Source organism: Typopeltis vanoorti, chromosome 3, assembly GCF_054136105.1.
Source record: "Typopeltis vanoorti isolate ZY-2024b chromosome 3, IOZ_Tvanoo_1.0, whole genome shotgun sequence".
NCBI lineage: Eukaryota > Metazoa > Arthropoda > Arachnida > Uropygi > Thelyphonidae > Typopeltis > Typopeltis vanoorti.
In genome coordinates this window covers 102,575,241-102,600,989 of record NC_143551.1, presented here as the reverse complement: position 1 = coordinate 102,600,989, position 25,749 = coordinate 102,575,241, and the positions used below count along the sequence as shown (strand labels likewise).

The 25,749-nt window shown below is 34.0% G+C and overlaps 1 protein-coding gene across 1 annotated transcript in view; it reads left to right on the top strand.

Moving 5' to 3' along the window:
• LOC150108433 (dnaJ homolog subfamily C member 2) overlaps window positions 1-25,749 on the top strand; it is a 337,407-nt gene that overhangs the window by 236,124 nt on the left and 75,534 nt on the right. Inside the window, exons 11-12 of the mRNA XM_090415844.1 lie at window positions 16,338-16,507; window positions 25,201-25,270. Coding sequence (XP_090271970.1) covers window positions 16,338-16,507; window positions 25,201-25,270 — 240 coding nt within the window. The remainder of the gene's footprint in view (window positions 1-16,337; window positions 16,508-25,200; window positions 25,271-25,749) is intronic.

Sequence of the window (25,749 nt, the reverse complement as noted above, 5' to 3'; positions counted from 1 at the left end):
AGGAAGATCAGTGAACATCCGCCTGGAAGAACATGAAAGATACATTCGCTACTATTACTATGGCAAGTCGGGACTGGCAGACCACGCTTTGGACACTCCTTCACACAGGATTAGATGGAGAAAAACGAATGTGCTATTTAGGAGTCGTTATAGATCTGAAAGACTATTTTTTGAGTCAGCAATGGCTTTGAAGAATTCTCCCAACCTTAACAAATATGGTTGCATTAATTTGCCAAAAATCTGGGAGACCGTTATCCTAAGAAAAACTCCTGGATAACTGCTGCGTTTTTTTTTTTTTTTTTTTTTTTTTTTTTTCCTCGTTAGAGGGCACCAAAAATAGGACTTTCGATCTTTTGTCTTTCTGCAATTATATTGTTTCACTCACTGTCGCGTTTACATGTGTGTTGTGCTCTGATGATGCTGATTTGAAAATCAGCGAAATATTAGCGTTAATAAAACATCCTTGTTAATAAAAGTGTTTGTGGTGTTGTTAATACCGTGAAAAAATAAGTCATGAATAACCAGCAACGCCTAAGCTTATCAGTTAGAATAATGATTCATTCCTTGACATTTTAATAAAGAAACAATCCAATAATAGTATCAACCTATCTGTATACAGAAAACCTACAAATACTGGACATTACCTCCATTTCAACTCAGCTCATCACATAGCTCAGAAACTTAGCATTATCCATAGTCTCAAGAAAAGAGCTATACAGTATACGACAGACAAGGATGACCTACTAATAGAATTAACCACAATATCCAGAGAACTTTCTTTAAATGGTTACCCTAAAAGACTCTATAACAAGATTCTATTTACTGATATACCACATCGACAACGTGATGACGTCCAATACATCAGTACAATTACAATTCCTTTTGTCAACAACCTTTCCAAAAAATTAGCTAACCTTTTAAAATCATACAAGATCAGAGTGGCATTCAAACCAATCAATACTATTCGGAAATTTTTAAGATCACCGAAAGATCCTCACCCATTCTACAAATACTCTGGAGTATATAATATTCCTTGCTCATGTGGTATTAGTTACGTAGGTCAGACATCTAGAAGCTTCGAAACGAGAAAGAAAGAACACATAGGATATGTCAGAAATAACAGACAAGACATTTCAGGCCTTTCATGCCACTTTGCCTCTACTAACCATCACATTGAGTGGGATAAGAGCCTATTGCCATACATAGAAGATAACTACCATTCAAGAACCTTTAAAGAAGCAGCTACAGTCGCCCGTAAAACTGAAAACCTAAACAAGAATCAAGGTCTAATTTTACCAGAAATTTGGAAAACTTTTGTCAGATCATTAAACTTCAAAGAAATGAACTTTCATAACAATTACATCATGAGTCATCACGAATAAATCACGTTAACGAGACACGCACATTGTCACGCACAATACCAATTTTTGTATGATTTAGAACCATCGGTTATAACCTAGTCTGTAACCTTCATTTTGTGCTTACTGATTTGTATTCCCTGAGGATGCCAATAGAAACAGATTGGCGAAACATGTAGGAGGATAAAAATAAAGCTACTTGATAAAGATTTTATAAAAAAGTGTAATAGTCTTATGTCTGAAATTTGTTCGAGCACTCATATATTGCTAATTTAGCGTGTTGGCTTATTTCTCTTGTATTCTGTATAAATGTATTCAACTGACTCCTCATCACTCACTCAGCTCCTCTGTTGATTTTATTATCTATTTCCAAATTTAATGTCATCTTCATAAATAATTGTGCCTAAACAATTGAAATATATTACTTGGTCTAAAAGATCTCAGTTAAGGATGCAGTTCACATTTTTAAGGTTCCTGGCCATTTTCACAATTTTTGTCTTTTTCCTTTCTTTTAGGCTTGCATGGTGATCCGAATGCATTTTTGGAAATTATGGAGACAACTACCGTGTTTGAATAAAAACTTTAGTTTAATATTACTAAAATTTTACAATTCGACGTTTCGACCTTTATGTCAAGGTCATCTTCTGGGGCGTACAAATATACACAAGAAACAAGCTATACTACAATCATACTGGTTCGTTAAAGACACTGACTAACCGCTACCACAATTGTTGGCTTGACCTCTGGTGAAAAAAAAAAAAAATTATACATCAACGCTAGAGTCCTATTATTTGTGTTGTCTACTATATACATATATTAACATCATTCCAGCCAGTTGGAGTGGAATAGTTTCTAATACTAGTGGATTGGTTAGAGTCCTGACTTATGTTGAATCTTTCATATTAGGTTGGCTGAATGTGTGCCATCCAGATCCTTGGAATTTTCATACCATCTTTATTGTTGATATTTGGGTGGTTTATCAGGATTTCGCAGGATTCTTTAAATTTTCTTTCGTACCATGTTTTTGTGCGGTGTAAGGAGCAGGTGCTTTTCCAGTTGATTTGGTGTAAAGTGTTAAGTGCATGGTCTGAGAGGCCTGCTTCACCATAATGGTTATATTTAATGTGTCTAATGTGTTCTTTCTTGCGTATAGGGATTGTCCGTCCTGTTTCACCAATGTACAGTAAGTTACAGGTGCAGCGGATGCAATAGACTCCAGGATGTGCTAATGGGAGAAGAGGATCCTTAGAGGAGCTGAATATGGTTTTAAGTTTAGTGGGTGGTTTAAAGGTGACATTGAGGTTATAATGTTGTAGGATTCTGTTGATTTTTTCCGATAACCCTTTAATGTATTGGGATGGCTATGGTTTTACTGTAATCTAGATTCGTTTTTGTTGTGGTTTTATAGAGTATTTTATTGACAGTATTTTTGTTATAGCCATTGTTTATGAATGTGTCACTAATGATTTTTAGTTCTTGTTTCAGGGCTTGCTGGTTAGAGCAAATAGTTGTGGCTCTGTTTTTAAGGGTGTTTATGACTCCATATTTTTGTGCTGGGTGGTGGTATGAATTCGCATGTATGTATTGGCCCGTGTGTGTCAGTTTTCGGTAGACCGTGAAGGATAGACTGCCTGAAGGAAGACGTGTAACTAGTGTGTCTAGGAACGGGAGCGAATTTTGGTTTTCGATTTCGATGGTAAATTGTATGCATTCGTGTTGTTTGTTTAGGTGGCTGAGGAATGTGTTTAGCGTTTGTCGCTAAACGGGCGACATTATGGATATATGGACATTATGGATGACATTATGGATATATTTTATCAAATATATCCATAATGTCATCATAATTAATGGTGTCCATTACATCTGATTCAATGCATAATAACGACAGGTCACTTGTTTTATTTTGGTGCAAGTTGCTTCTTAAATAATTTTTTATTTGTTTCAACACTGAAAATGAGCGTTCAGCACTTGCATTTGAAATAGGTATCATCAAAAATATTTTAAAAATTGTTTCTATGTTCGGAAAAGTAGACCTTAACCCATCGTTTATAAATTTGTGCATATTTTTGATTGAAGAATTTTCTTCCTTTATCATTATTAAAAATTGCTTAACTTCATCAGTAAATTTTTCTGGATCAATATCAGTCCCATAAGTTTGTAAAATTTTATTAATACTAGTCTTGTACTTGTCTTGATCTATATCTTTCTTTAAAAAAATGTCAAATGTATCTAATATGTTGAAATAGCTTTTTGTTCATTCATTAATTTCCAAATTAGCTTATTGCAAATGACATTAAAAGTGTTCACAACGAAATTTTCTTTCCCATGTAATATAATATCTCATTGTTAGATTGTGAAACTTCGTCACTCATTTTTTTGTCGTTTTTTAACTCTTTTCTTTTCATCATTAAATTTTGTCTCATCTGTTAATAAATTCACTTCTTCATTTACAGCAGCAAAACTATTTCTTATATCTAAAATAAAACCAACTAAAGACTGTAACAAATTATTAGCTAAAAACAAATCCATATTGGGATCTTGTAGAGATTTACTAATAGCATGTATTCGTTGTAAAATTTTGTCCTACACAGCTGTTAAAATTGCTGTTTCTGGTTTGTCAAAATGTTCAGCCAATTATGAGCTCTCTAATTTAGAAATAGATTTTTCATGAGGAGAAATGGGCAGTTCAAGTAATGCGTCTTTAATTTGTTTATAGTCACGTTTCAAAGCCAATATAGCATTAGCTCTTGCAGACCACCTCGTTTCACTTAGTCTTTTAACTGTTAAAGAGTTTTGTTTTCTAATTGTTTAAGGAGTATACCCCATCTTTTTGTTGAAGATGAAAAGTAATTATATACATTTTCTCTTCTTCTGGTTCCCATCTGCCATACGGCCGCGGGAGGGTAGCTATATGCTACCATTCTAGGAAGAGATGATTATGAGCAAGGTGGTTTCCCATTGCCTTCCTTGCCGTAAGTATTTATGACTGTAACCTGTGTGTTCACGGGGCCGGTTTGCCTGCTTGCGGGATGAAAAACCCCAGATAAACTGGCGGAAAAAACCCTGCTGCCCACGCCCAAGACCGGCTAACTTGGCTATGGCTGAGGAAGATCCTTAAGCTCCTCACGTCATGGACAGGAATCGAACCTAGGCCACTCCTTCCCCAGGCATATGGTTGCGAAGCGCAAAGCCACTAGGCTAACCGCACGGACCAAAATATACATTTTGAATAAAACAAAAATATTGCACTGCTTCCGGGCAAGATTCTGCCTCATAGTTGCCAATTAAATTTAAGGAATGACTTGGGCACAGTATATAATTGTACACCCTGGAAGAGTACTATAAGCAGTGGTACTTGAAGCCAAATCCAACGAAAACAGTGTCCTCAGTATTCCATCTGTACAATGCAGAGGCGAATCAACAACTCAACCTTTCTTTCCGTGGAAAAAGGGTAGAACACGAGCCTTACCCAAAATACCTTGGGGTGAGCCTGGACAGAAGCCTAACCTATAAAAGGCACATCATCAACCTCTCCAATAAAATTAAAACCAGAAATAATATCATTTCAAGGCTTGCTGGAACAACCTGGGGTTGTGGTGCAGAAGTCCTAAGGTTGTCTGCACTAGCCCTCACATTCTCTGCAGCAGAATATTGTGCCCCTGTCTCGGAAAGAAGAACATACACACACACCCAGCTAAACTCTACCATGCACACAATTAGTGGGACAGTGAGAAGCACCCCTCTCTCCTGGCTGCCTGTTCTATCTAACATTGCTCCACCACACATACGAAGAAGACAAGCCTCGATTAAGGAATTTAATAAAGCAGTGAGCAACCCACTCCTTCCCCTACATCAGACTCTCATAAACCCACCTAGTCTATGCCTCAAATCTAGAAAACCTCTCTGGTCTATGGACGAACTCTCTCTTCAGCTCTGCTACCATCAATAGCTGACATATGGGCAGAACACTGGTCCAATAGTCTACCAACAAATGGCTTCCTGGTTGAAGATCCTTGTGCTCCGCAGCCTGTTTTTGATCTTCCTAGGAAGATTTGGTCATCAGTAAACAGGATCAGAACTAGTCAGGGCAGATGTGACCACCTTCTACATAAATGGGGGCTGTCAGATCACCCTTATTGTGATTGTTCTCCCATGACTCAGACGATTACTCATATTTTGTACTACTGCCCAAGGTGCCAATTTCATGGTGGTGGCCTACAAGACATGCACAAAGTGACGAATGAGGCCTTGAATTGGCTTTCCAGCCTGGACTTTGACCTGTAGTTAGTGTGGTTATGGAGGAAACAGAAGATCACGGTCCCGTCTCACCACAAAGACGTTATTCTTGTAGTCACTCTCATAGTCCTCGTCATGGTATCAACAGAACTCCTCATGTTAGAAGGTGATGATATAATGTGAAATGGGGCTTCCCCCTCTAATGGATCAAGTTTTCTCACACAAGACACAACTGCTCTCTAATTAAACCTAGGATACAGCTACATTTATGTTGTGAAGTGTTGTGAGAACATGTGGCCTTGTCATACTTGTTACAGTAGGACAATAATTGCCCCTGGCTTGATTATGACAAGTTACTTTTGCTTTATTTAAAAAAAAAAAGAAAAAGGAAAGACTTAGAAAGCTGGTTGTGCCTTTTATGTAATGAACTTTTATATGTTAAGATTTTCATCATTTGTTGCTGGAAATCATGATTGTACTCTTCACTTACCAGTTTGTAAGTGAAGAGTAAAACATGCAGAGGGACTGTTTTTTCAGCCTGGCTTGTAAACCTGTATTGGTACCGTTCATATTGGCAGTGTTATCATAGCTTTGCCCTCTGCACATTGTTATATCCAAAGATAATTCTTCTAATTTTTTTTAACACTACCTCTTCTAAATATAAGGAATTATGTTGTGTAATACTGATGAACCTGATAAATGTTTCTTTAATGTCAGAATTTGTGGCAACATACCTAAATATCATAGCTAATTGGTCATTATGAGCAATGTCTGCCTTTGAATCGAGTATTATTGCAAAATAAGCAGCTTCCTTAATTTCTGATATTTCTGTTGTTTTTTTTTTTTAGCTATTAACGCTATGAATTCATCACAAGTGTGGTAAGAAAGATAATTTGATCTGCCAGAACCACAGTTGGTGTACATTTTCATGTGATGTTTTAAAAAATCATCAAATTCACTTAAATAATGTAAACACGATAAATAATTTCTGCAAGAATCAGAAAAAATATCATTTGTATTTCCTCTAAATGCTATCCCTAGTTTACTCAGTAACTTAATGGTAGCTATTATTCTTTTTAAAACCTCTCTCCAATAATTTTCTTCAGATTGTATTTGTTTGATCAATTTGACTTTTTACAGAACTTGATTTTCTTTTGCAATATGTGCACATCACTCGTATATACTCAGTAGAATACTCGTGATCACATAAGGTTCGTGTTATATTTCCCCAGTCATTAAAACTCTTCATTAAGCTATTATTTGACTTAGAAAACAATTTACAAACAATGCAGTAAATTGCTTTGCTGGTTTCTGAAAAAATTAGCCACTCTCGTTTCTCCTTTGTTCCATTCTCCTTTTTACAGTAAAAATATGATTCATTTACATTTCTGACATATATTCTTTTTTTAAATTTTTGATTTTACCAACATTCTCAGGCATATTTAATAAAATATGCTTGATAAACTTTTCATTAATAGTAAGTGGCCACACTGCTATATCACTAGGATAAGAGATAGCTTGCTTGCTGGTAAGTACAGACTCCGATTGAAAATTTTCTTCAGAACCCTCTTGATTTGTTTCATTTACTTCTTTCTCTCCTTCTATGTTTTCCACATCATTTTGATGTTCTTCATTTTCACTTTCATCTCCTCCTGATAATGATACCAATGTTTCGTTTTCATTCCGAGAAGTGTGAAGTACAACTTCAGTTCTACGAAATTCTTCATTTTCAGAATGCAAGAAAGGCAAAATTGTCCCCTTTAGACTATTTAGCTGTTTTTTTCATTTTCTCTGAGTTGATTTCTTTTACTAGCTCTGGATTCAAATATTCTTGGCATCATTATGTGTATTAATTTATCAAAAGTGAAGTAAATATTTATTAAATCCAAAATAAACTAAACAAGTACGTTAGAAGCTAAAAAAATACAAAAATAGAAACAGTAGCATCTTGGTTTTGTTAAAATAAACAAGTAACAGTAAAATAAGAATAATAAATTAATTGAAAAATATATTCTTACCGACTGCGACAACTGCTTTAACCATATAATTAGGTATATACACTTGTATACAGTATAATCCTTTACAAATACTAGCCAAATAACGGTAATTAAACTAAACTATCAGTTTAATTACCATTATTCGGAATTTCCTTTACTCTTCTACGATATTTGACCCTTTTTGGTGCACAATTTATTGTGGTTCCCAAAAATAAAAACGAATTTCACATGTATACAATAAATATTAATGTTAAAAAAATCTTGATAATATTAAACCAGCAACGTTGTAAGTTATTTTATATACATAAATGACTAACTTATATCGATGGATTATAAATAATTATGCAACTTCTACGATACTTTATATTTAATATTAAATTTTCTAAATAGTTTAAAATCTTTTAATTTAATTCTAAATATATATATTATTTAAACTTAAATATTCCATGTATTTGAATCATAATTAATTTAAAGAAAGATGTAATTAAAATCTTTCTGTGAAAGATTTCAATTGTAATGTTGATTGTTGATTTTGTTTGATAAGCATCATAGTTGCTACAAAAATTCTGAATACCGAAAAAATATTAAAAGGTATGGTAATAATTTAGTATAGTAGTCCAGAAACGAAAACCACCTGTGACAAATTGAAACTAGTTTATTTAAGTAAAAACACAAAAATACAACCAATTTATTAAGTATATCTTTATAGACTTCATAATTAAAAGGACTCTAATAATTGATTTCTACAGATGTGTCTCATCTTGATTTGGTATTATCATATTCTGAAGCATTATGAATTTTGCTATTTTATTATTATGCTGCTAATATTTCTTAAAATGCAGCACTTTTTACAACAAAACTGGCTAAGTTATGTTGAATATATCTGTTCTCAAATATACTAAAAATCCCTTTCACCTAATAAAAGGTTAGAACGCTGATGAAGTTTCATCAGCATTCTATCTGTTAAAATGCAATCACCCCCCCCGTTGTTAACGGATTATTGTCTTTATGTGCACTGTATTACTTCTAATTTCCTTTATTGTCCTACAATATTTGATCTTTTTTTGCTGCACAATTTATTTATTGTGTCTCTTCCCAAAATAATAACGAATTTCACATGTGCAAAAATAAATAATCAAAATGATTGTTTGCATTGGAAATATTATGTCAAATATTTATATTTTTTATATAAGATTTATTGAAATAAATATGACATTTTGCTTTCTTTTCGCACATTTCAATTTTAGGAATTTTTTTTTTTTTTTATATATGAACAACAAATGATGTTAAACTGCATACTCAGGGTTTCCGATTGCGAATCTTTTTAATATCAAAAATTTATATCCAATGGTATTTTATCAGAGACTCTTCACCTTTGTCTTTTGCTTAAAACTGCAACAGATTTTTTTTTTAAGGATCCACATTACTGTAATATCCAGTATAACCACTGTAGCTATGCTGAAAATATAATATGAAGGGTATCCTATACGAAATAATTCAAAATTTGTGTCATTTTGAAGATTTTCTACTGCATCTACCTCCCTTCTCCTCTCCTGGAACTCAATTACATAACTACTTTAAATTTCTACTGGTTTGAAAGCATTTAGACAGTATTCAAAATCTGTTACTTCAGTTTACCTTATTGACAAAAAAAAATAAAATAAAAAAATAAAGCAATAATGTTGTGCCGTCGAAGCTTCTTATTCTGTACTATTTCTTTGCAATCTGAAATAAGTTGTTCAGCAGTCTGCTGAAATTTCAGTAGTGTTATTTTTGTTATTTATTTATTTTTTAATTCTAAATATTACTACGTCTTCGAAATACTCCATAATAATCCTCTTAGCTGGAGGAAAAGCTACACTTAGATTATTCTCACTGCTATTGAGAAAGACAAGAGAGAAAGTTTCTGCAGAAATCACACTAAATTACCTAGCTATAGTGTAGAATACATCAAGAATGTCTTGTTTCGTTTTCCATTGTTGATTACAGACATCCTAACACAGAAATACTGACATATCTTTTACAGACTGATACAACAGTTATACCAAAATGATTTCTTAATTTATAGTGATCAGTTTCATTTTTATTATCAAAAAATTATAAATAATTTGATACGGTTATCTTGAAAAAAAAAAAAGATTCGAATTATTTAAAAGAAAAGGTGCATATGTATTACATAATCATTTATGTTTTTTGGGGGGGAGAGGGGTTATAGACCTATTCCTTTCTGCTCGAATAACAGTCCGTAAGCGAATGAAAATTATTGAGAAAGCGAGAAACGAACATGTCCAGCAAACTTACTAAAAAGTCCCTAACAATAGCCGAATACACACAGAAATTTATTTTATTATTATAGGTATTATTTCTGGGAAAATTCCCATGTTACTCCTCTTGAAACTATTACTTTTTATGGCTATTATAGCTTGTTTTTGTTTAGGAGTGTCCCTTATTTTAAATACATTGGCTTTTTTACTCAAGAAAATTTTTTAGGACATAAATGTATATTTAAAGGAAAATATAGCAGAATAATTGAGGAAGAAAATTTTGTACATACCTTGTTTAGATGCTAGGATGACTTCATTCTCCATATTTCAGCTGTTAGGTTGTTAAAAGGGGTGGGGGGAAGTGTTTGACGCAAGGCGGGAAGAATAATTTTGAAAACTCTGGTTTTTCTAAAATAACATATATATATTATACTTCAAGGCGCTTCTTTGGGGAAGGGTTTTTTTGAGAAACTGAGGTGTGGGGGTGGGGGGGGGGACATTAATGGGGTGCGAGCCGTTTCGGTCATCTGACCATCATTGGAACATTTTTGGGGTGAGTGTAAGGCTATGCCATGACTGTATGTTGTATCTGCCAAAAAAGGGCATTTGTTGTCGCTTATTGGTCGGAGGCGTGACCTGATTTGTAAATTGTGGAGCTTCCAACATTCAGAAATTAGGTAGGGTCGGTGGAAGTTGATTGAGTTTTCTTCACATTTTATGGCTATTGTTTTGGATATTCTAAGCATTGTTTCATTGCCTTGTTTGTCAATTATTATGGCCTTGTCGATTTGCAGGATATGTTTCAGTTCAAGGGTGTGAGATGCTATTTCTGTCTTCCCTGTACTCTGTATTGTATTTTTTCCTTTTGATGTTTGAGTTGTTTTTTAGTGTTTAAGTGTTCCGGAATAGGGATGTTACAGTCCCAGAAATGTAGTCTAGTTCATAAAGACTTAATGGTAGAGTCTGTATAGTGCAGTCATAGTCTTGTTGCAAGGAAATTTGTAGACTAAGTTGTGGTATTTAAATATTTCTTTGTGTGTGAGCGATTTAGTGGGTTTTTAGAAGAGTTGCTAGTTTTTGGTTCGCGGTGAATACTAGTTTATAGTCCGTGTGTTTGAAAATGTATTTGTAGGCTTTGTATGTGTTTTGGATGTATGGCAGTTTGATGACCATACATGTTGGGAAGTCAATTTTGGTTGTATTGTTGTTATGACGGGTTTTTGCCATTCTGTTTGCGTAATTTATTAGTTGTGTGGGATAGTTGCGATTTTTAAAAATCCTTGCTAAATTTTTTAATTTTGTGTTAAGATAATTACGGTTGTTGAGAAATTTTAAGCATTTATAAATTGTGATAGGATGACTGATTTTTTAACGGAATATGGGTGGTGTGAACTGAAATGGAGGTAGTTTCCAATATGTGTGGATTTTTGGTATACCACAAATTTTTATTATTATATTTTTCACCTTTCTGATTACTTTACAGATGTTCAAAACATTTTATTCTGAAATTGCTTTTGTAGGATGAAACTGTTTTTTTAAACATTAATTTCCCCAATATTACATAATTTAATGATTTATACTTATCAGGAAATAATATAAATAAAAAAATATACAAAATTTGCTAATTTATAATAATCACAATTTAATTTCGGCATCAGAATATTAAAAGTTCTCTGGTACAATTACTTTGGAAAAATAACGAATTCAAACAAAAAGAAAGTGCACATATGTTATCTAGCAGTATTTTGTGTGTGTGTGTGTGTGTGGTGATAATTTTGGGGGAGGGGAGAGGAGTTAACCATTAAAGGCGAATTAATTCTGTTATGAAAATTTATAAAATTTCATTTTGACGCATGCACCTACACATGTTTCGAAAGATAAACTGTAGGGAAAATATCACTACTTCAAAACTGCCACATAATATCAAAATTAGCCGATGTTTATTTCTATTTGTAGTGAGTGATCAGGAGGAAACCAAGAAAAGTTGAAATGCAAAACCATACAGATTACGTTATAAAAATTATGCATAACAGGATTTGATTCAAGATTTACTTAAGATTCTCTATAAAACAAAATTTAAAAGTGCGAACCTTCGCACAATCCGTGAACTAACCTTTGAACTAAGATTATGAATAAAAAATAAAATTTAATTTGGTGCAGATGGAGGCTGTATTCATTTTTAGATTCGGATTTTCATGAATTTATAAAATAATTGTTTGACAATAATTATCTTCAATATCAAGTTCTGGGAGAATTTTAAAATGTATTGCTGATTAAAATAATTGGCAAAAAAATTGATAGTGACATTGATCTTCCCAAGTGATACAATATGAAGTGAAGAAAGTATGAAAGGATTTCTTATTTTGCGTTGGCGTTAAAAACTATAATTATACGATAAAAACGAAAATGAATATAACTCATATGTATTTAGTCTGATGTAACTTAGATTCTGGTTACCGAGCAAACAGCAAGCAACTGCGTTTCTTGCTGTAGGCAACTGAACGTAGCTACTATGTAAGCCAGGTAATCTAGTTAAGTGTTCTTTTCAGCGTGAAGGATTATTGCCCCTTCTAATGGACATGATGGTCAAACTGCACTTCATAACCATGTTCTTTCAACAGGTGGATAGAATATTATCCAGGTTTGCTGGACATGTATATACGTCCAGCAAAGAAATGGTATGCTTTCATACATGAATTTTATGGAATACAGGAGTTCCTGTTAGTGTTATATTCTAAGGAAAGAACAATGTATTTCAAATGGAAGCAGGAGACCTCACAAATTTTTCGGCGGCGCCTCTAGTTTTTTTTATTATGAATTTAATATTTAAAAATAAGTATTTTATTTTGCAACTATAACTACGCTGTTTTTTTATTGTTCTTTGTGAGGAGTGAGATTTTAAATTGTGGCGCCCCCAGCTTGTACCTTATTACCAAAATACTCTTGATTAGAGATAGACGTTGAAATATTTTTTTCAGTTGTGCTATAAATTAAAGATGCCATTAAAGATTAAGCCTTCATATCACTTCTGGGGGGTGACTCCCACTGATGAGACCTTGGTAAAGGTCAAAACTGGTCTGAGTTTCCCATAATGCATAGCATTATACGTGTCCTCAAGGATATGTGTGGTGCATTATGGGATAATAAGGCAATTAATGTGAAGTTATTAGCCTCCATATACAAGTAGCCCAGTCATGAAGTTACTTCATGCCTCAAACTGTGTTTGCATACACCACTTGGATGAAGGATGAAACCAAGCTCTTGGTATCTTTAATTTATAGTATAACCAAGGGGAAAAAATCTTTCAACAGGAGATCAGATCTGTCCACAATAGGTCTAAATGAGGTTATATTAAAGCAATTTAAAGAAAGACAGAATGACTTCCTTTTCTTTACATGTCAATATTCGTTTCAGCACTGCAGTTATCCTCTTTGTATTTGAAATCTTTGTTATATCTCTCTTGAACTCCAACTTTCTGTTTTCTAAAACTCCAAGATCCCTAGCCTGATCAGTTTCTTCTAGCATAATCCCACCATTATAATATGACATTGGATATCTCATTATACCAAAGTTTATAATTTACATTTACTAACATTGAACTGATAATTGTTTTCGTGTGGTCACAATTTCAGCCCCTTCAAATTATTCTACAAGTACTGCATATCAGCAAGCTGCTGATGGTGCAAGATACAGGCAGGATGTGTTACCTGTCAAATCCTTCCAATGTCATTAATGTAAACATTGAATGTTGATCGACCAAGGACAGATCCCTGCAGCACTGGTCACCTTAAATCTTGCAAACTTCATGTACTACTGTTTGATATCAATCACTAAGCCATCCTTTTATCATTATTATTATTACTTGACACCTCCAGGGAATCCAAAGACTCATCAAGGGAGGGCACCTACTCTACAACTCTGTCTCCACCACTCAATCCACCAACTGAAACTAACCCAAACTACACCAATGCCATCTATCCAGCACTACCACCACCACCACCACCACTAGTATTTCCACAGACAATCACAAACATCCATGCTGCCCACGATGGGATTCAAACCCTCCCCCTTTTGGCTGGAGAGTGGATACACTAATCACTTGGCCAACCAGGCGGACAAGAAACTGCCGTGACCAGAATTCGAACCCAGGTTATTGAGATCACAACACAATGTTCTAACTACTAGGTGATTACGGCATATGCTAAAATCTAAGCTAATATCCAAGCTAATAGTTTCTAATCTAATCCCATGTCCTCTATCTTATGCAAAAGCCTTCCGTGCTGTATACTGTCAAACACTTAACAAAATCCAAAAGTATCATGGGATATCCTTTCTTATATAATTCAGCTATAACATTATTATAAAATGTGAGCATGTTGCTCAAGCATGACTTTCTCTTAGTAAACTATGCTGTTCTTTTCAAAGTCATTGTCATTCAGATTCATTGTTAGAATCTTGTATACTTCTTAGTTGGTCATAATTTCCTACGTTGTGGTTCATCATATAACCATTTCATTGGAACATTCGTATGCTTAGTCACAATCCAGGTCAGTTCAACATGATTACTGTCACTAACTGGAGACAAAACAGTTCCTTCTTTAACTGAAACTCACTCATACACTATAATCAGATCTACCAGTACTCCTTGATCTTGAGTTCTTTCTGTCACATGCTGCTTGAGGAAGCTGTCTCACAACAGCTTAATTAATTCCATTTCTTTCTTCTCATGAAATTTCACTACTTCCCAATCAATGTTTGGTAGTTAGGGCGATTTGGCAATGCATTTTGTCATCACCAGCAACCGATTCACTAGGTCTGAACAGCATCCTACTATGTATTGATCTTGTTAGAATTCACCCACACCTGATAGCTTTAATCTGACTATGAGAATTGTTACTAGTATTGCAGCTACAGCTTTCTGTCCTAACCAGACTCAAATCACCCAACATCATTTTCAGCATATCCCTTTCATATCTTGTCTATCACTCCTAAAAATATTGTACCCTTTACACTCAGTACTCAGAATATTTGCATTTGAGAGTCTGGTGTCACTAATGCTTACACTCTGAGTCCCATGATATTCAGCATTTAACTTGCATATTAATATTGTTGAGGTCAGTCTCTGAATACACAGTAGTTTGCTGATAATGAAAAGCTAGAAAAATTAATAGTAATTTTTCTTACAGGAATTCTTTATGCTGATGTGAACAAATAACTTCTGTTGTCAAATGACAATGAATATTGCTAAGTGCAAGGTTATGTATTTTGGGCTAAAAGGACATTGCAGGTAGAATATTATATTCATAGTAATTTGTTACAAGTGAAGCAAAATGAAGCTAGAGATCCAGGTATGATGATAGATAGTTTAAGGTCCCACATTGTTAAGGTGGTTAAGTCATCACATTAGGTAACTGCAGTGTTCAAAAAAATAAATAAATAAATAAATAATACTAACTTGTAGGATTTAGATAACATGAAAGTGTCCTCCACACTTCAAGGCTTTGATATGACATCTTGATTGCTTTGCTCAGATATGGTCATCAGAATTAAAAGGAAATGAGTAGAAAAGAAAAGAAATGAAGATAATATCTGGCTTCTGGAATTATTCATATGAGAAATGGGAGAATGAATGTGGCATTCAAAGTCTGACTAATAAATAGAAGAGAGAGAAAGAGCAGTTATGATTGAAACAGATAAGTTGGTAAGAGGATTTCATTAATATAGACACAAATGAGATTTTATAAGAGGAGAATATGAGAGCCAGTTTCTTCTTATAGTAAGTGGAATGAGCTACCCATTGGAGGTTGTGGGTGCATTGTCTGTAAATATCTTCAAAGAAAGATATGATAGATATTTAGGTCTGAAGAAAAAAAAAGAAAAAAAAAACATCCTTTGGTAAGTTATTTTCTCACAGGAGGTACCTCCATAATAATGATATACCATCCTCGTGGCTTTAATTGTTTTGGCTATAATTCCAACCTAACCAAAGCAAAAAAAAAAAAAAAAAAAAGATGGTTAAAATGAGAGAATTTCTCTTGATTTAGCTAATTAACAGATTGTCTCAAAGTTAAAAAAAAAATTTTACCCACTTCCATACTCTGGGAATCAAACATGATAACAACTACCTCGGGTTCTAGCTGTGCAAAGTGATGAGTTTCACTGAATGATGAAAATCACCTAGCATCTAGGATTGAATACACCAAGAAATGGAGCTAACAAAAGTGTTCATAGATAATAGCTTATAGTTTGTAGCTTATAGCACATAACTGTTTGCATAACAAAACTATTTTATAGGTGGTAACCATTTTGAATCTAACAAAATGCACAGATAATCATATAGATAGTCATCAGCTACTAATATAAAAATTTGTAGAATATACCATTAATATATCATTTTATCAGTGTTGATTTTTGTTTTAAGATAATAGTAGAATATAAGCTTAAAAATGCACAGATTTAATTTAGCTGTGTTCTAATTTCAGAGGGAAAAGGAAAGAAAAGAAAAGGAACTTTTAAAAAAACAGATGAAGAGAGAGAGAAAATTATTGCAACAAGTCTGTGAAGACAATAATTACTTTACAGATTCTCAAAATGAAAAATTGTCTCATCTTCAAGAAGTTGATAAATTGTGTACTCTGCTGTCACTAGAACGGTGGGTTATTTAAAATCAAATTTTGCTAGATTTCAAAATCCTTATTTCTTTTTTCAAAATTATTCTTCATAATAATAGTATAAATGGTTTTGCTAGAAAAATATTGGGTGGTATTGGTATTGAGAGGGGGGGGGACTGAATAAACCTTGATAATATTTTATTATACATTTTAAGGAATATAGCATATGAAAAATTTCAAGTAAAGCTTAGGAACTTGAAACTCATTTGATTGGTAATAATTGAACTTTAGATAACCGAAAGAAAAAAATGTTAGCTAAACTAAAACTGAAAGAAATGTTTAATAAAAAATAAAAGACAAACTTTCAAGTGTATATAATATAGAAATCACCAAGACTGCTTTGTAAAAGTGCTGAAGCTGCCAAAAGTATTATTTTGTGGCAAAACTTCATAAAAAAAAAAGGGAAGGAAATTCACGTTGTCGTTTCAGTATATTATGTTTGTTAGTTGTATCATGTTTCTAATTGCTGAAAAGTGGACTACACATGCACTCGGGTCTCTTTTTATGCGTATCCTTTTTTATGTGGTTTTGAAGTTAATGCAGTGCAGACATAACTTCAAAACTTATGTACCGTTGTACATAATGAACAGCATGTTCAGCACATTCTGGCATAACGTGAGTAACGTGTAAGCAGTGAGTGTCCGTGAAGTTTAATTTTGATGTGAGTAAGTGTTTGTCTTTTCATTATCGTAAGTCTAAATTTTGCTAATTTTTATTTTCAAGATTTAATTCAGCCCAATGGAGAAAAAAAAAAAAAGAAAAGCAATTTCTTTGGAAATGAAAATTGCAATTTTAGATCGCTTAGCAAAAGGAGAAGGATCTACAGCGATTAGTAAACATTTTAATTTAAGCGAATCTACTATAAGAGCAATTAAAAAGAATGAAGTCGCAATAAGAAAATCTGTCATTTCTGGCACTAAACTAAGTGCCAAATTATCATCATACTCAAGAGATGCTTTATTAAAAAAAAACAGAACAAGCGCTCATAATTTGGATAGAAGAATAACTCGAAGAATTCTTATGAGTGATTATTTAATTAAACAAAAAAGCTCTTTGGTTTTATGAACAGATGAAGCAATTGGAGCCATCTGCTTCCACTTCCCAGGCTGATAAAGAATTTTCGGCTAGCAAAGGATGTCTAACCGGGTTTTTAAAAATGATAAATGCACGTAAACACAAGAAAGATATTTAATTAACCAGATATTTCAGTCTGGAAATAGCAGACCATCCTCAGTGGTATTACAAGAACAGTTATAAAAAACACAAGCTAGAATATTAACAATAGATCATTTAAAATAGAACAAGCCACGTGATGTTATATCACTAAGTATGAAATGGAATATTTTGAAGTAGACACATGATTTAAAAAAAAAAAATTAACGAGTAATCTTGATTAGACTTTCCCAGATTTTTGATATAGATATACAGTCATTACGATTCAGGTTGGGACGATGGAGCAGAGCCTCCACGCTTTCCTCGAACAAACGTTCAAACCTATAACGGGATCTATGTAAGAGGCGAGTCCTGGACCAAAGCATGTTGTAACATGGTCAGTTTCAATCCCATGCTGAGCCAATCCAGACTTTTCAGGTTTGTTGTGAAGAATGGAGGATTGATGTTCTTGGATTCTTTTTTTCAAGAGAACGTCCAGTCTGTCCAAAATAGGATAGATCACAGTTGCACGGAATTTGATAAACTCCAGGAAGAGATAAAGTTGAGTGTTTGTCTTTAGGAGAAGGAAAAATGAGAAGACAATTTGTTGATAGGTGAATAAGTAGCTGTTAAATCATATTTCTTTAAAATTCTTGCGATAGGTTCTGAAATACCGGAGATATAAGGAATTGGCACTCGACGTATTGAAACTTTGTTTTGTGGAGGATTATAAGAATTGAGAATATGTTGAGTACTTTTATTTAGAACATTTAGTTTCATTTGTTGTTGGATAGTAAAAAGTTCTTTCTGTAGATAATCAAAGGTAGAACAATTAGTTTTTGCTCTTCTGATGAGGCATTTTATAATTCCTGTTTTTTGACATGGATGATGGGCTGATTCTTTAAGAATATAACGACCCGTGAACGTTGGTTTCCTGTATACTGCAGATGTAAGAATGTTTGAAGGTGACCGGATGAGGAGAACGTCTAAAAAAGATAACTGGTTGTTTTCTTCTATTTCCATAGTAAACTTTATACAATGATGCAAGGAATTGATACTGTTTAAAAAAGAAGGTAAAGAGTTTTTGCTATGTGACCAAATAGTATAGATGTCATCTATATATCTTACCCAAAAGGATGGTTGAGGGAAAATAGATGAGAAGAGAACTTTTTCTAAATGTTCTAAATAAAAGTTGGCTAAAGCAGGAGAAAGAGGACTTCCCATGGCTGTTCCTTCTACTTGGCTGTAAAATTTATTTTGATATGCGAAATATCCAGAATGTATTACGAAATCGAACAGTTTTATAATGTCTTCAGGAAAGATGTCAGCAAGTAATTTTAAAGTTTCCTTGAGAGGTACATTGGTATATAAAGATTCTATATCAAAGCTAACCATAAGATCTGTAGGTTTTAATGAGACATTTTTTAATTTTTCTAAGAAATGTGAAGAGTTCTTTAAAAAAGAATTAGAGTTGCCAATTTAAAATTTCAATAATTTAGCTAAATATTTGGCTATACGGTAAGTAGGAGAATCAATACAATCTACTATTGGATGAAGAGGATAGTTAGAGGATAGATAGAGGAACGGATTACTGAATGGTTCAATAATTGCTTTGTACCAGAAGGGGAAACAGTATATGAAGCAAAAAGAGTTACTATAAAAAAAGGATGTTCACACACACTGGATAGCAGATGAACTAAAAAATATGATAAGGACAAAAGAGAAGCTCTATCATAAGCATAGGAAAAATCCCTATAATTTAATGTTTGAACATGATTACAAAAATTTTGCTAATACATAAGGAAAAAATAAAGCAGGCAAAAGAACATTTTCTTCTATCAAAATTTCTTTCTTGTAATAATGATAAAAATAAAGAATGGAGGTTGGTTAACATGATAATAGGTAACACAAAGTACAAAACACTCGAATTCCCAGAGGGCAATGACATCACTGATGTACTTAACAAAATGAACAACCACTTTACAAACTATGGTAGTTGTGATTTCGACCCTGTAGAAAGGATAAAGTATGTGAGTCACCTTCCGTGGATTAAGAATTCCATGTATCTACATGCAGTAAACGAAGACGAAGTAAAGAGTGTAGTGATCGGATTAAAAAAAGGGGAAAAAGATGGGAAGTGACAATATAAATGTCAAAAAACTAAACATTATCATTAAATACAAATTACAGTTCTTTACAAATATCATTAATAAATCCTGAACACGGTAAGTTTATAGAACACTTAACGACTGCTTCAGTTGTACCGCTATTTAAAGGAGGTAACAGAAATGAAATAAAAAATTACAGACCAATATCTATACTATCCACAATCTCAAAGGTTATTGAAATTCTAATAAAAAAATGCTTAAATAGCTATTTAAATACCATATCCTTTTACGCAATTAATCAATATGGGTTTAGATCTGGATGCAATACCGAAAAAGTGCTATTGGAGTTTCATAAAACGGTCTGTAATTGAATAAATAAAAGAATGCACAAGGCAGCCGTTTTCTTGATATATCTAAGACGTTCGACTGTGTTCATCATGACCTATTGCTACTGAAAATGTCCAAATACGGCATCAGAGGAATTACTAATGACTAGTTCAGATCCTATCTGAAGAATAGAAAACAATATACCAGCTACGGCACATTCAATAGTTCAACAAAAATAATAAAATACGGAGTCCCGCAAGGGTCTGTACTAGGACCCATCCTATTTTTAATATATATTAATGATTTATGTACATACAAACTTTTTGGCAAAATGATATCTTTCGCCGACGACATGACATTAATATACACCGAAACGATCCTTGAAGATCTGAAAAATCGGATTAATAGTGATATGTTAAAACTAAGTAATGGTTTAGCAATAATGGACTTAGCATTAATACCGATAAAACAAGATATATGTACTTCACGTTAACAGATAAGCTAGACCACGATATAACCATAAAATGGCATGAAAGGAAATGTAGTGACATCCTAAATTGTAATTGTAGCTCAATCAAAAAAACAAAATCAGTCAAATATTTGGGCCTCCATATCGATAGCAATATGAAGTGGAATTCCCACACCACTTTCTTAACAAAATAAGTTTTATGTTAAAAAATTTGTAAATGCAGCATTCTTAAGATGCTTGTATAATAAATTTAGTTTAATCCTTTATCCAAGTGTGAGCAAACAAAGTTTGCACCTTAACGTATCTTCAGGCCTGGGGTAAGGTAGTGCAACACCAGGACAACTCCTTGCAAAGGTGGAGCAAGCTACTAACACTCCTATCTCAGTATCTCCCATAATGCAAAACACATCTCCTTGCAGATATGTCTAATGTTATGCATTAAGGGGAGGGCCACTACCCAGACTAGTTTCGACCTTTATTGAGGTCGCTTCAGTGGGAGCCAGGCCCAAGTGAAGATACCAGCCAGAAGCATTAGCCTGTCAACTCTACCTATAGGAGTTGCCAAATGGTGTGCCACCTTTTTAATAATATGTGTTATGCATTAAGGGGAGGGCCACTACCCAGACTAGTTTCGACCTTCATTATAAATTTATTATAATAAAGGTCGAAATTACATAATGAACGTTACAGACCTGGTGGATTGGTTGCTTGTGATGAAGAAATGCATCACCAAATAGAAAAGATGAGCTTGAAAAGAGTAATCACAGTGGGAGACTTTAATTATCCAAATATTGATTGGGGTAACAGTAGAATTTGGTGAGAAGAATGAAAGTGCATTTATTGAGCTGTTGCAGGCAACAGCTCAATAAATGCTCAGTCAACTTCCTCAAGCAGCATATAACAGAAGGAACTCGAGGGCAAAGAATGTTAGATCTGATTATGGTGTCAGAGGGCGTTTCAGTTAAAGATGTAACTATTCTGCCTCCAGTTGGTGACAGTGATCATGCAGTACTCACTTGGGAAGTGACTAAGTTTATGAATGTTCCATTCAGAAAAGGTTACATGCTGAACTGCAAAGCAGGAAATTATGATCAACTGAGGAGTATACTGAGTTCAGTGGAATGGGATCGGTTGTTGGATGGAAAGAATATCGACAGTGCATGAGAAGCATTTAAACAATACTTAAATGATGCGATATCAGAATGTGTCCCTTGAGTTTGCAGAATAAATAGAGTAGGAGTCAAATGGATGAGTAATCTTATTAAGCAAGAGATTCGTAAGAAAACGACGATGTGGAAAGAATACTATGTGCATAAGGATGATGCCCGTTATGAACGTTATAAGCAGCAGGCTAGAATAGTCACAACTATTGTACGGACAAAGTCTGATTATGAAAATAAACTGTCTCTACGTGCTAAAGACAACCCAAGAATTCTATCAATATGCTGCAAGTAAAAGAAAGAATGATTATGAAAGAATAACGCTTCTAAATCGTGATGGTGTGAGGATGGAAGTTTTTTTTTTTTTTTCACTTGGTTATGTTACCAGTTATATATTTGGTTTAATCCTTTATCCAAGTGTAAGCAAACAAAGTTTGCACCTGAAGTAATTTCAGGACTGGGTTAACTCGTGGTAAAGGTGGTATAACTTCACATGCAAACTTTGTTTTCTTACACTTGGATAAAGGATTAAACCAAATATATAATTGATAACTAAGTGAAAAAAACTTCCATCAACTATCTCTACTCTAGAGAATTTTGATAATAAGGTATGACACCTTTTGGCAACTCGTATATGGAAATATGACTTCTGCATTACTTCCAGCTTAGTATCACCACCTCTAGGTCTGGCTCCCACTGATGAGACCTCAATAAATGGTCTGGGTAGTGACCCCTTCCCATAATGCATAGGATTATACATACCTGTAAGGATATGTGCTTTGCATTATGGGATACTAAGGCAAGTGATGTGAAGTTATATCTCCTTTATCACGAGTTGCTCCAGTCCTGAAATTACTTCAGGTGCAAACTTTGTTTGCTTACACTTGGATAAAGGATTAAACCAAATATATAATTGATTGTGAGGGTTACAGATGCAGAAGAGGTTGTTCAGTTAATGAGTGCCCATTCTGTTAAAAGCTATCAATCTGGTGTATTCAATATTGAGCTCACTGTTACCTCTTCACTAGATGAAGAAATGCAGGTGTATGAGGACGAGATATTAGTGCTGTTGCACAAATTTAGTAAGAATTCAGCAATAGAGACTGATGGGATATCAGCATGTGTGCTAAAAGAGTCTTCAGCTGAACTGGACATTCCTTTGACTAGGCTGTTTAATATGAGTCTCAGAACAGGGAAGATTCTGCAGGAATGACTGGTAATCCCATTGCACATGGGTGGTGCAAAGACCGGTGTATCCAACTATCGACCAATTAGTATCTCAGGAGTAGTGGTGAAGATTTTGGAAAAATTGGTTAGGGCTCACATTCAGAAACGGGTTGACAGTGAATCTCTACTTTGCAATGAACAACATGGGTTTACTAAGGGAAGGTCATATTTTAACAACCTGCTCACATTCTATAACAATGTTACCATTGAACTTGACAAGGGGAATGGATACACCATGATACTTTTGGATTTTGCTAAGGCTTTTGACAGAATACAGCATGGTAGACTGTTGCATAAATTGGAGAAAAAGGGTTTGGGTTATAGAATATTAGCATGGATAAGAGGATGGCTGACTGACAGATATCAAAAAGTGATATACGGGAGGGGATGTGAGTCTGAAAGATTTAAGGTAACCGTTGGTGTGTCACAGGGATCAGTGCTTGGTCCACTGTTATTCAATCTGTACATTAATGATATTGGGAAGGATTTGACAAGTGACATAGAGCTATTTGCTGATGATGCAAAAATAGGTAGGGTAATCAAGAATGCTGCTGATATGCAGTACTTGCAGAATGATTTGAATAGGCTGGAATTGTGGGCATGAGAAAATTGGTGTCAGTTCAATGTCAGTAAATGCAAAGTCATTCACTTCAGCATGATTAGATATCCAATGTCATATTATATTGGTGGGATTAGGCTAGAAGAAACTGATGAGGTTAGTGATCTTGGAGTGTTAGTAGATAGGAAGTTAAAGCTCAGGGGCCATGTGGCAAAGATTGCAAATACAACTCAAAAGATAATTGGAATGCTGAAATGAACATTCATATGTAAAGATAAGGATGTGATTTTACCTCTTTACAAGGCCTCACTTGGACTATTGTCTCAGGTCTGGTCACCTGATTTCTGTTGCGATTCTAATATATTGGAGAGAGCACAAAGGAGAGTGTTAAAAATGATATCAGGATTGTGGAATATTGATTATGAAGACGGATTGAGAATTTGTAGACCGCAGACACTAACAAATAGGAGAAAGAGTGTGTGTGTGTGTGGGGGGGGGGATATAATTGAGAATTACAAACTTCTGAAAGGGTCATACAGGATTTCAGTTGATGAAATTTTTCAGCTAATGGAGGGTGGGGAAACTACGAGAGGGCATCTTTAGAAGCTGAGAATGAAAGCTGCTAAGAAGGGTGAGAGCTAGATTTTCTCTCAGAGAGTAGTGCATGATTGGAATGGATTGCCATTGGATGTTGTTGTGAGTGCAAGCAGTGTGAATGAATTCAAGAATAAGTATGATAGCTGGTGCATGTGGTATGACCTCCCTTGATGAGTCTCTGACTCCCTGGAGGTCTCTCTTAATAATAATATTGGAAGTCTATTGCAATAGCTAGATCATATGCAAGGAACCAATTCGTTCTAGTACAAAGCTTCTTCCACCAGAATGAACTCGTTAGTAGTTCAAAGAAAAGTTAAAAAGAAGAGGGGGAAAATAAGCACTTTTCTGTGGTTGTCAGGTTTTTCATGCTGATTGACTCCATTTGGCATAGTTACAAAGAGCCTTTGATCTGCTGATATTGATAACACAAGATATAGTCCTTGCTATGCTGTGAACATTACTAATGCAGACTCTATGGTTGATAGTGTCATAAAAAAGTATGTATGTCAACCAAGCACGTTCTCTTAAGTTTCCTTTAAAATTTAAAAGAATGTTACAGATCTTAAGAGAACATCGCAAATTTTGAACCTTACATAGTGGACTTTGTGTATGAGTCCAGATTTGTGATGTAAAAGATCTACCATGTTTCAAAGCCAGATAGTTCTTTAATAAAATATATCTTAAAGCAAGAGTTAAGATTCTTCTACAGCTTATAGATTGCAAAGTGAAAAAAAAATAGGCCTATAGATTTTAAGATCAGTTGATGATTTGGCAGTGTTTTACGACACCAAAGATATTTTAATCAGACTTCAACTATACATTTAGGATATAAATGTAACATTTGTTCATTATATAGGAGTTCAGTAGCTGTATGAAGAAATGAATATTAAATTTTTAAACTCATTTAATCTTCATTGCTGATAATTGTCAGCAGTTAATATAGAACATTAATAAAGCTAAGAAAGGACTTAAACACACACAAAAATTAATCTTAAAATGATATAAAAATTTTTACTTGATTTTTTTTCCCAATATAATTTTATATTAATTTATTTGAAATCTGTTTTCCTTTAAGATTACAGTCCTTGAATGCAGCTTTGCAAAAAGCAAACAAAAAAGATAAAAGAAGCGTATTTTTAATAGAGGTGAGTAATTTTGCTCTAAAATCAGTATATATGAATAAAATGAACCTAAGGAAAATTAGTTGAGGAAACCAGCTATTGCTTTACTATTTTTCATATTTTTACTATTTATATTTTTCAGCTATTGCTTTACTGCTATTTTTATGTATGTTATTGATATTATATGATACTTCCAAGGACTTATTGCAAGAGGACACTACTCTCTCTGCTACATACATGTCCGTCTCCACTACTACTTAATTCTCCCTACACACAATGACACTACTACTACTGCTACCATCACTGCCTTCTACTACTCATCTCCAACAATAGCAGTACTTTTGGCTGTAAAACATGGCCGGTATGTGGGATGAAAAACCAGAATTTCTGGGAAAAAAAACCATGTTACCCCCCCCCACACACACACACACGAGATTGGCTATCTCACCTTCGATTGAAAAAGCTGATATAAAGTCCTCTTTTCACAATGAGAATTGAATTCA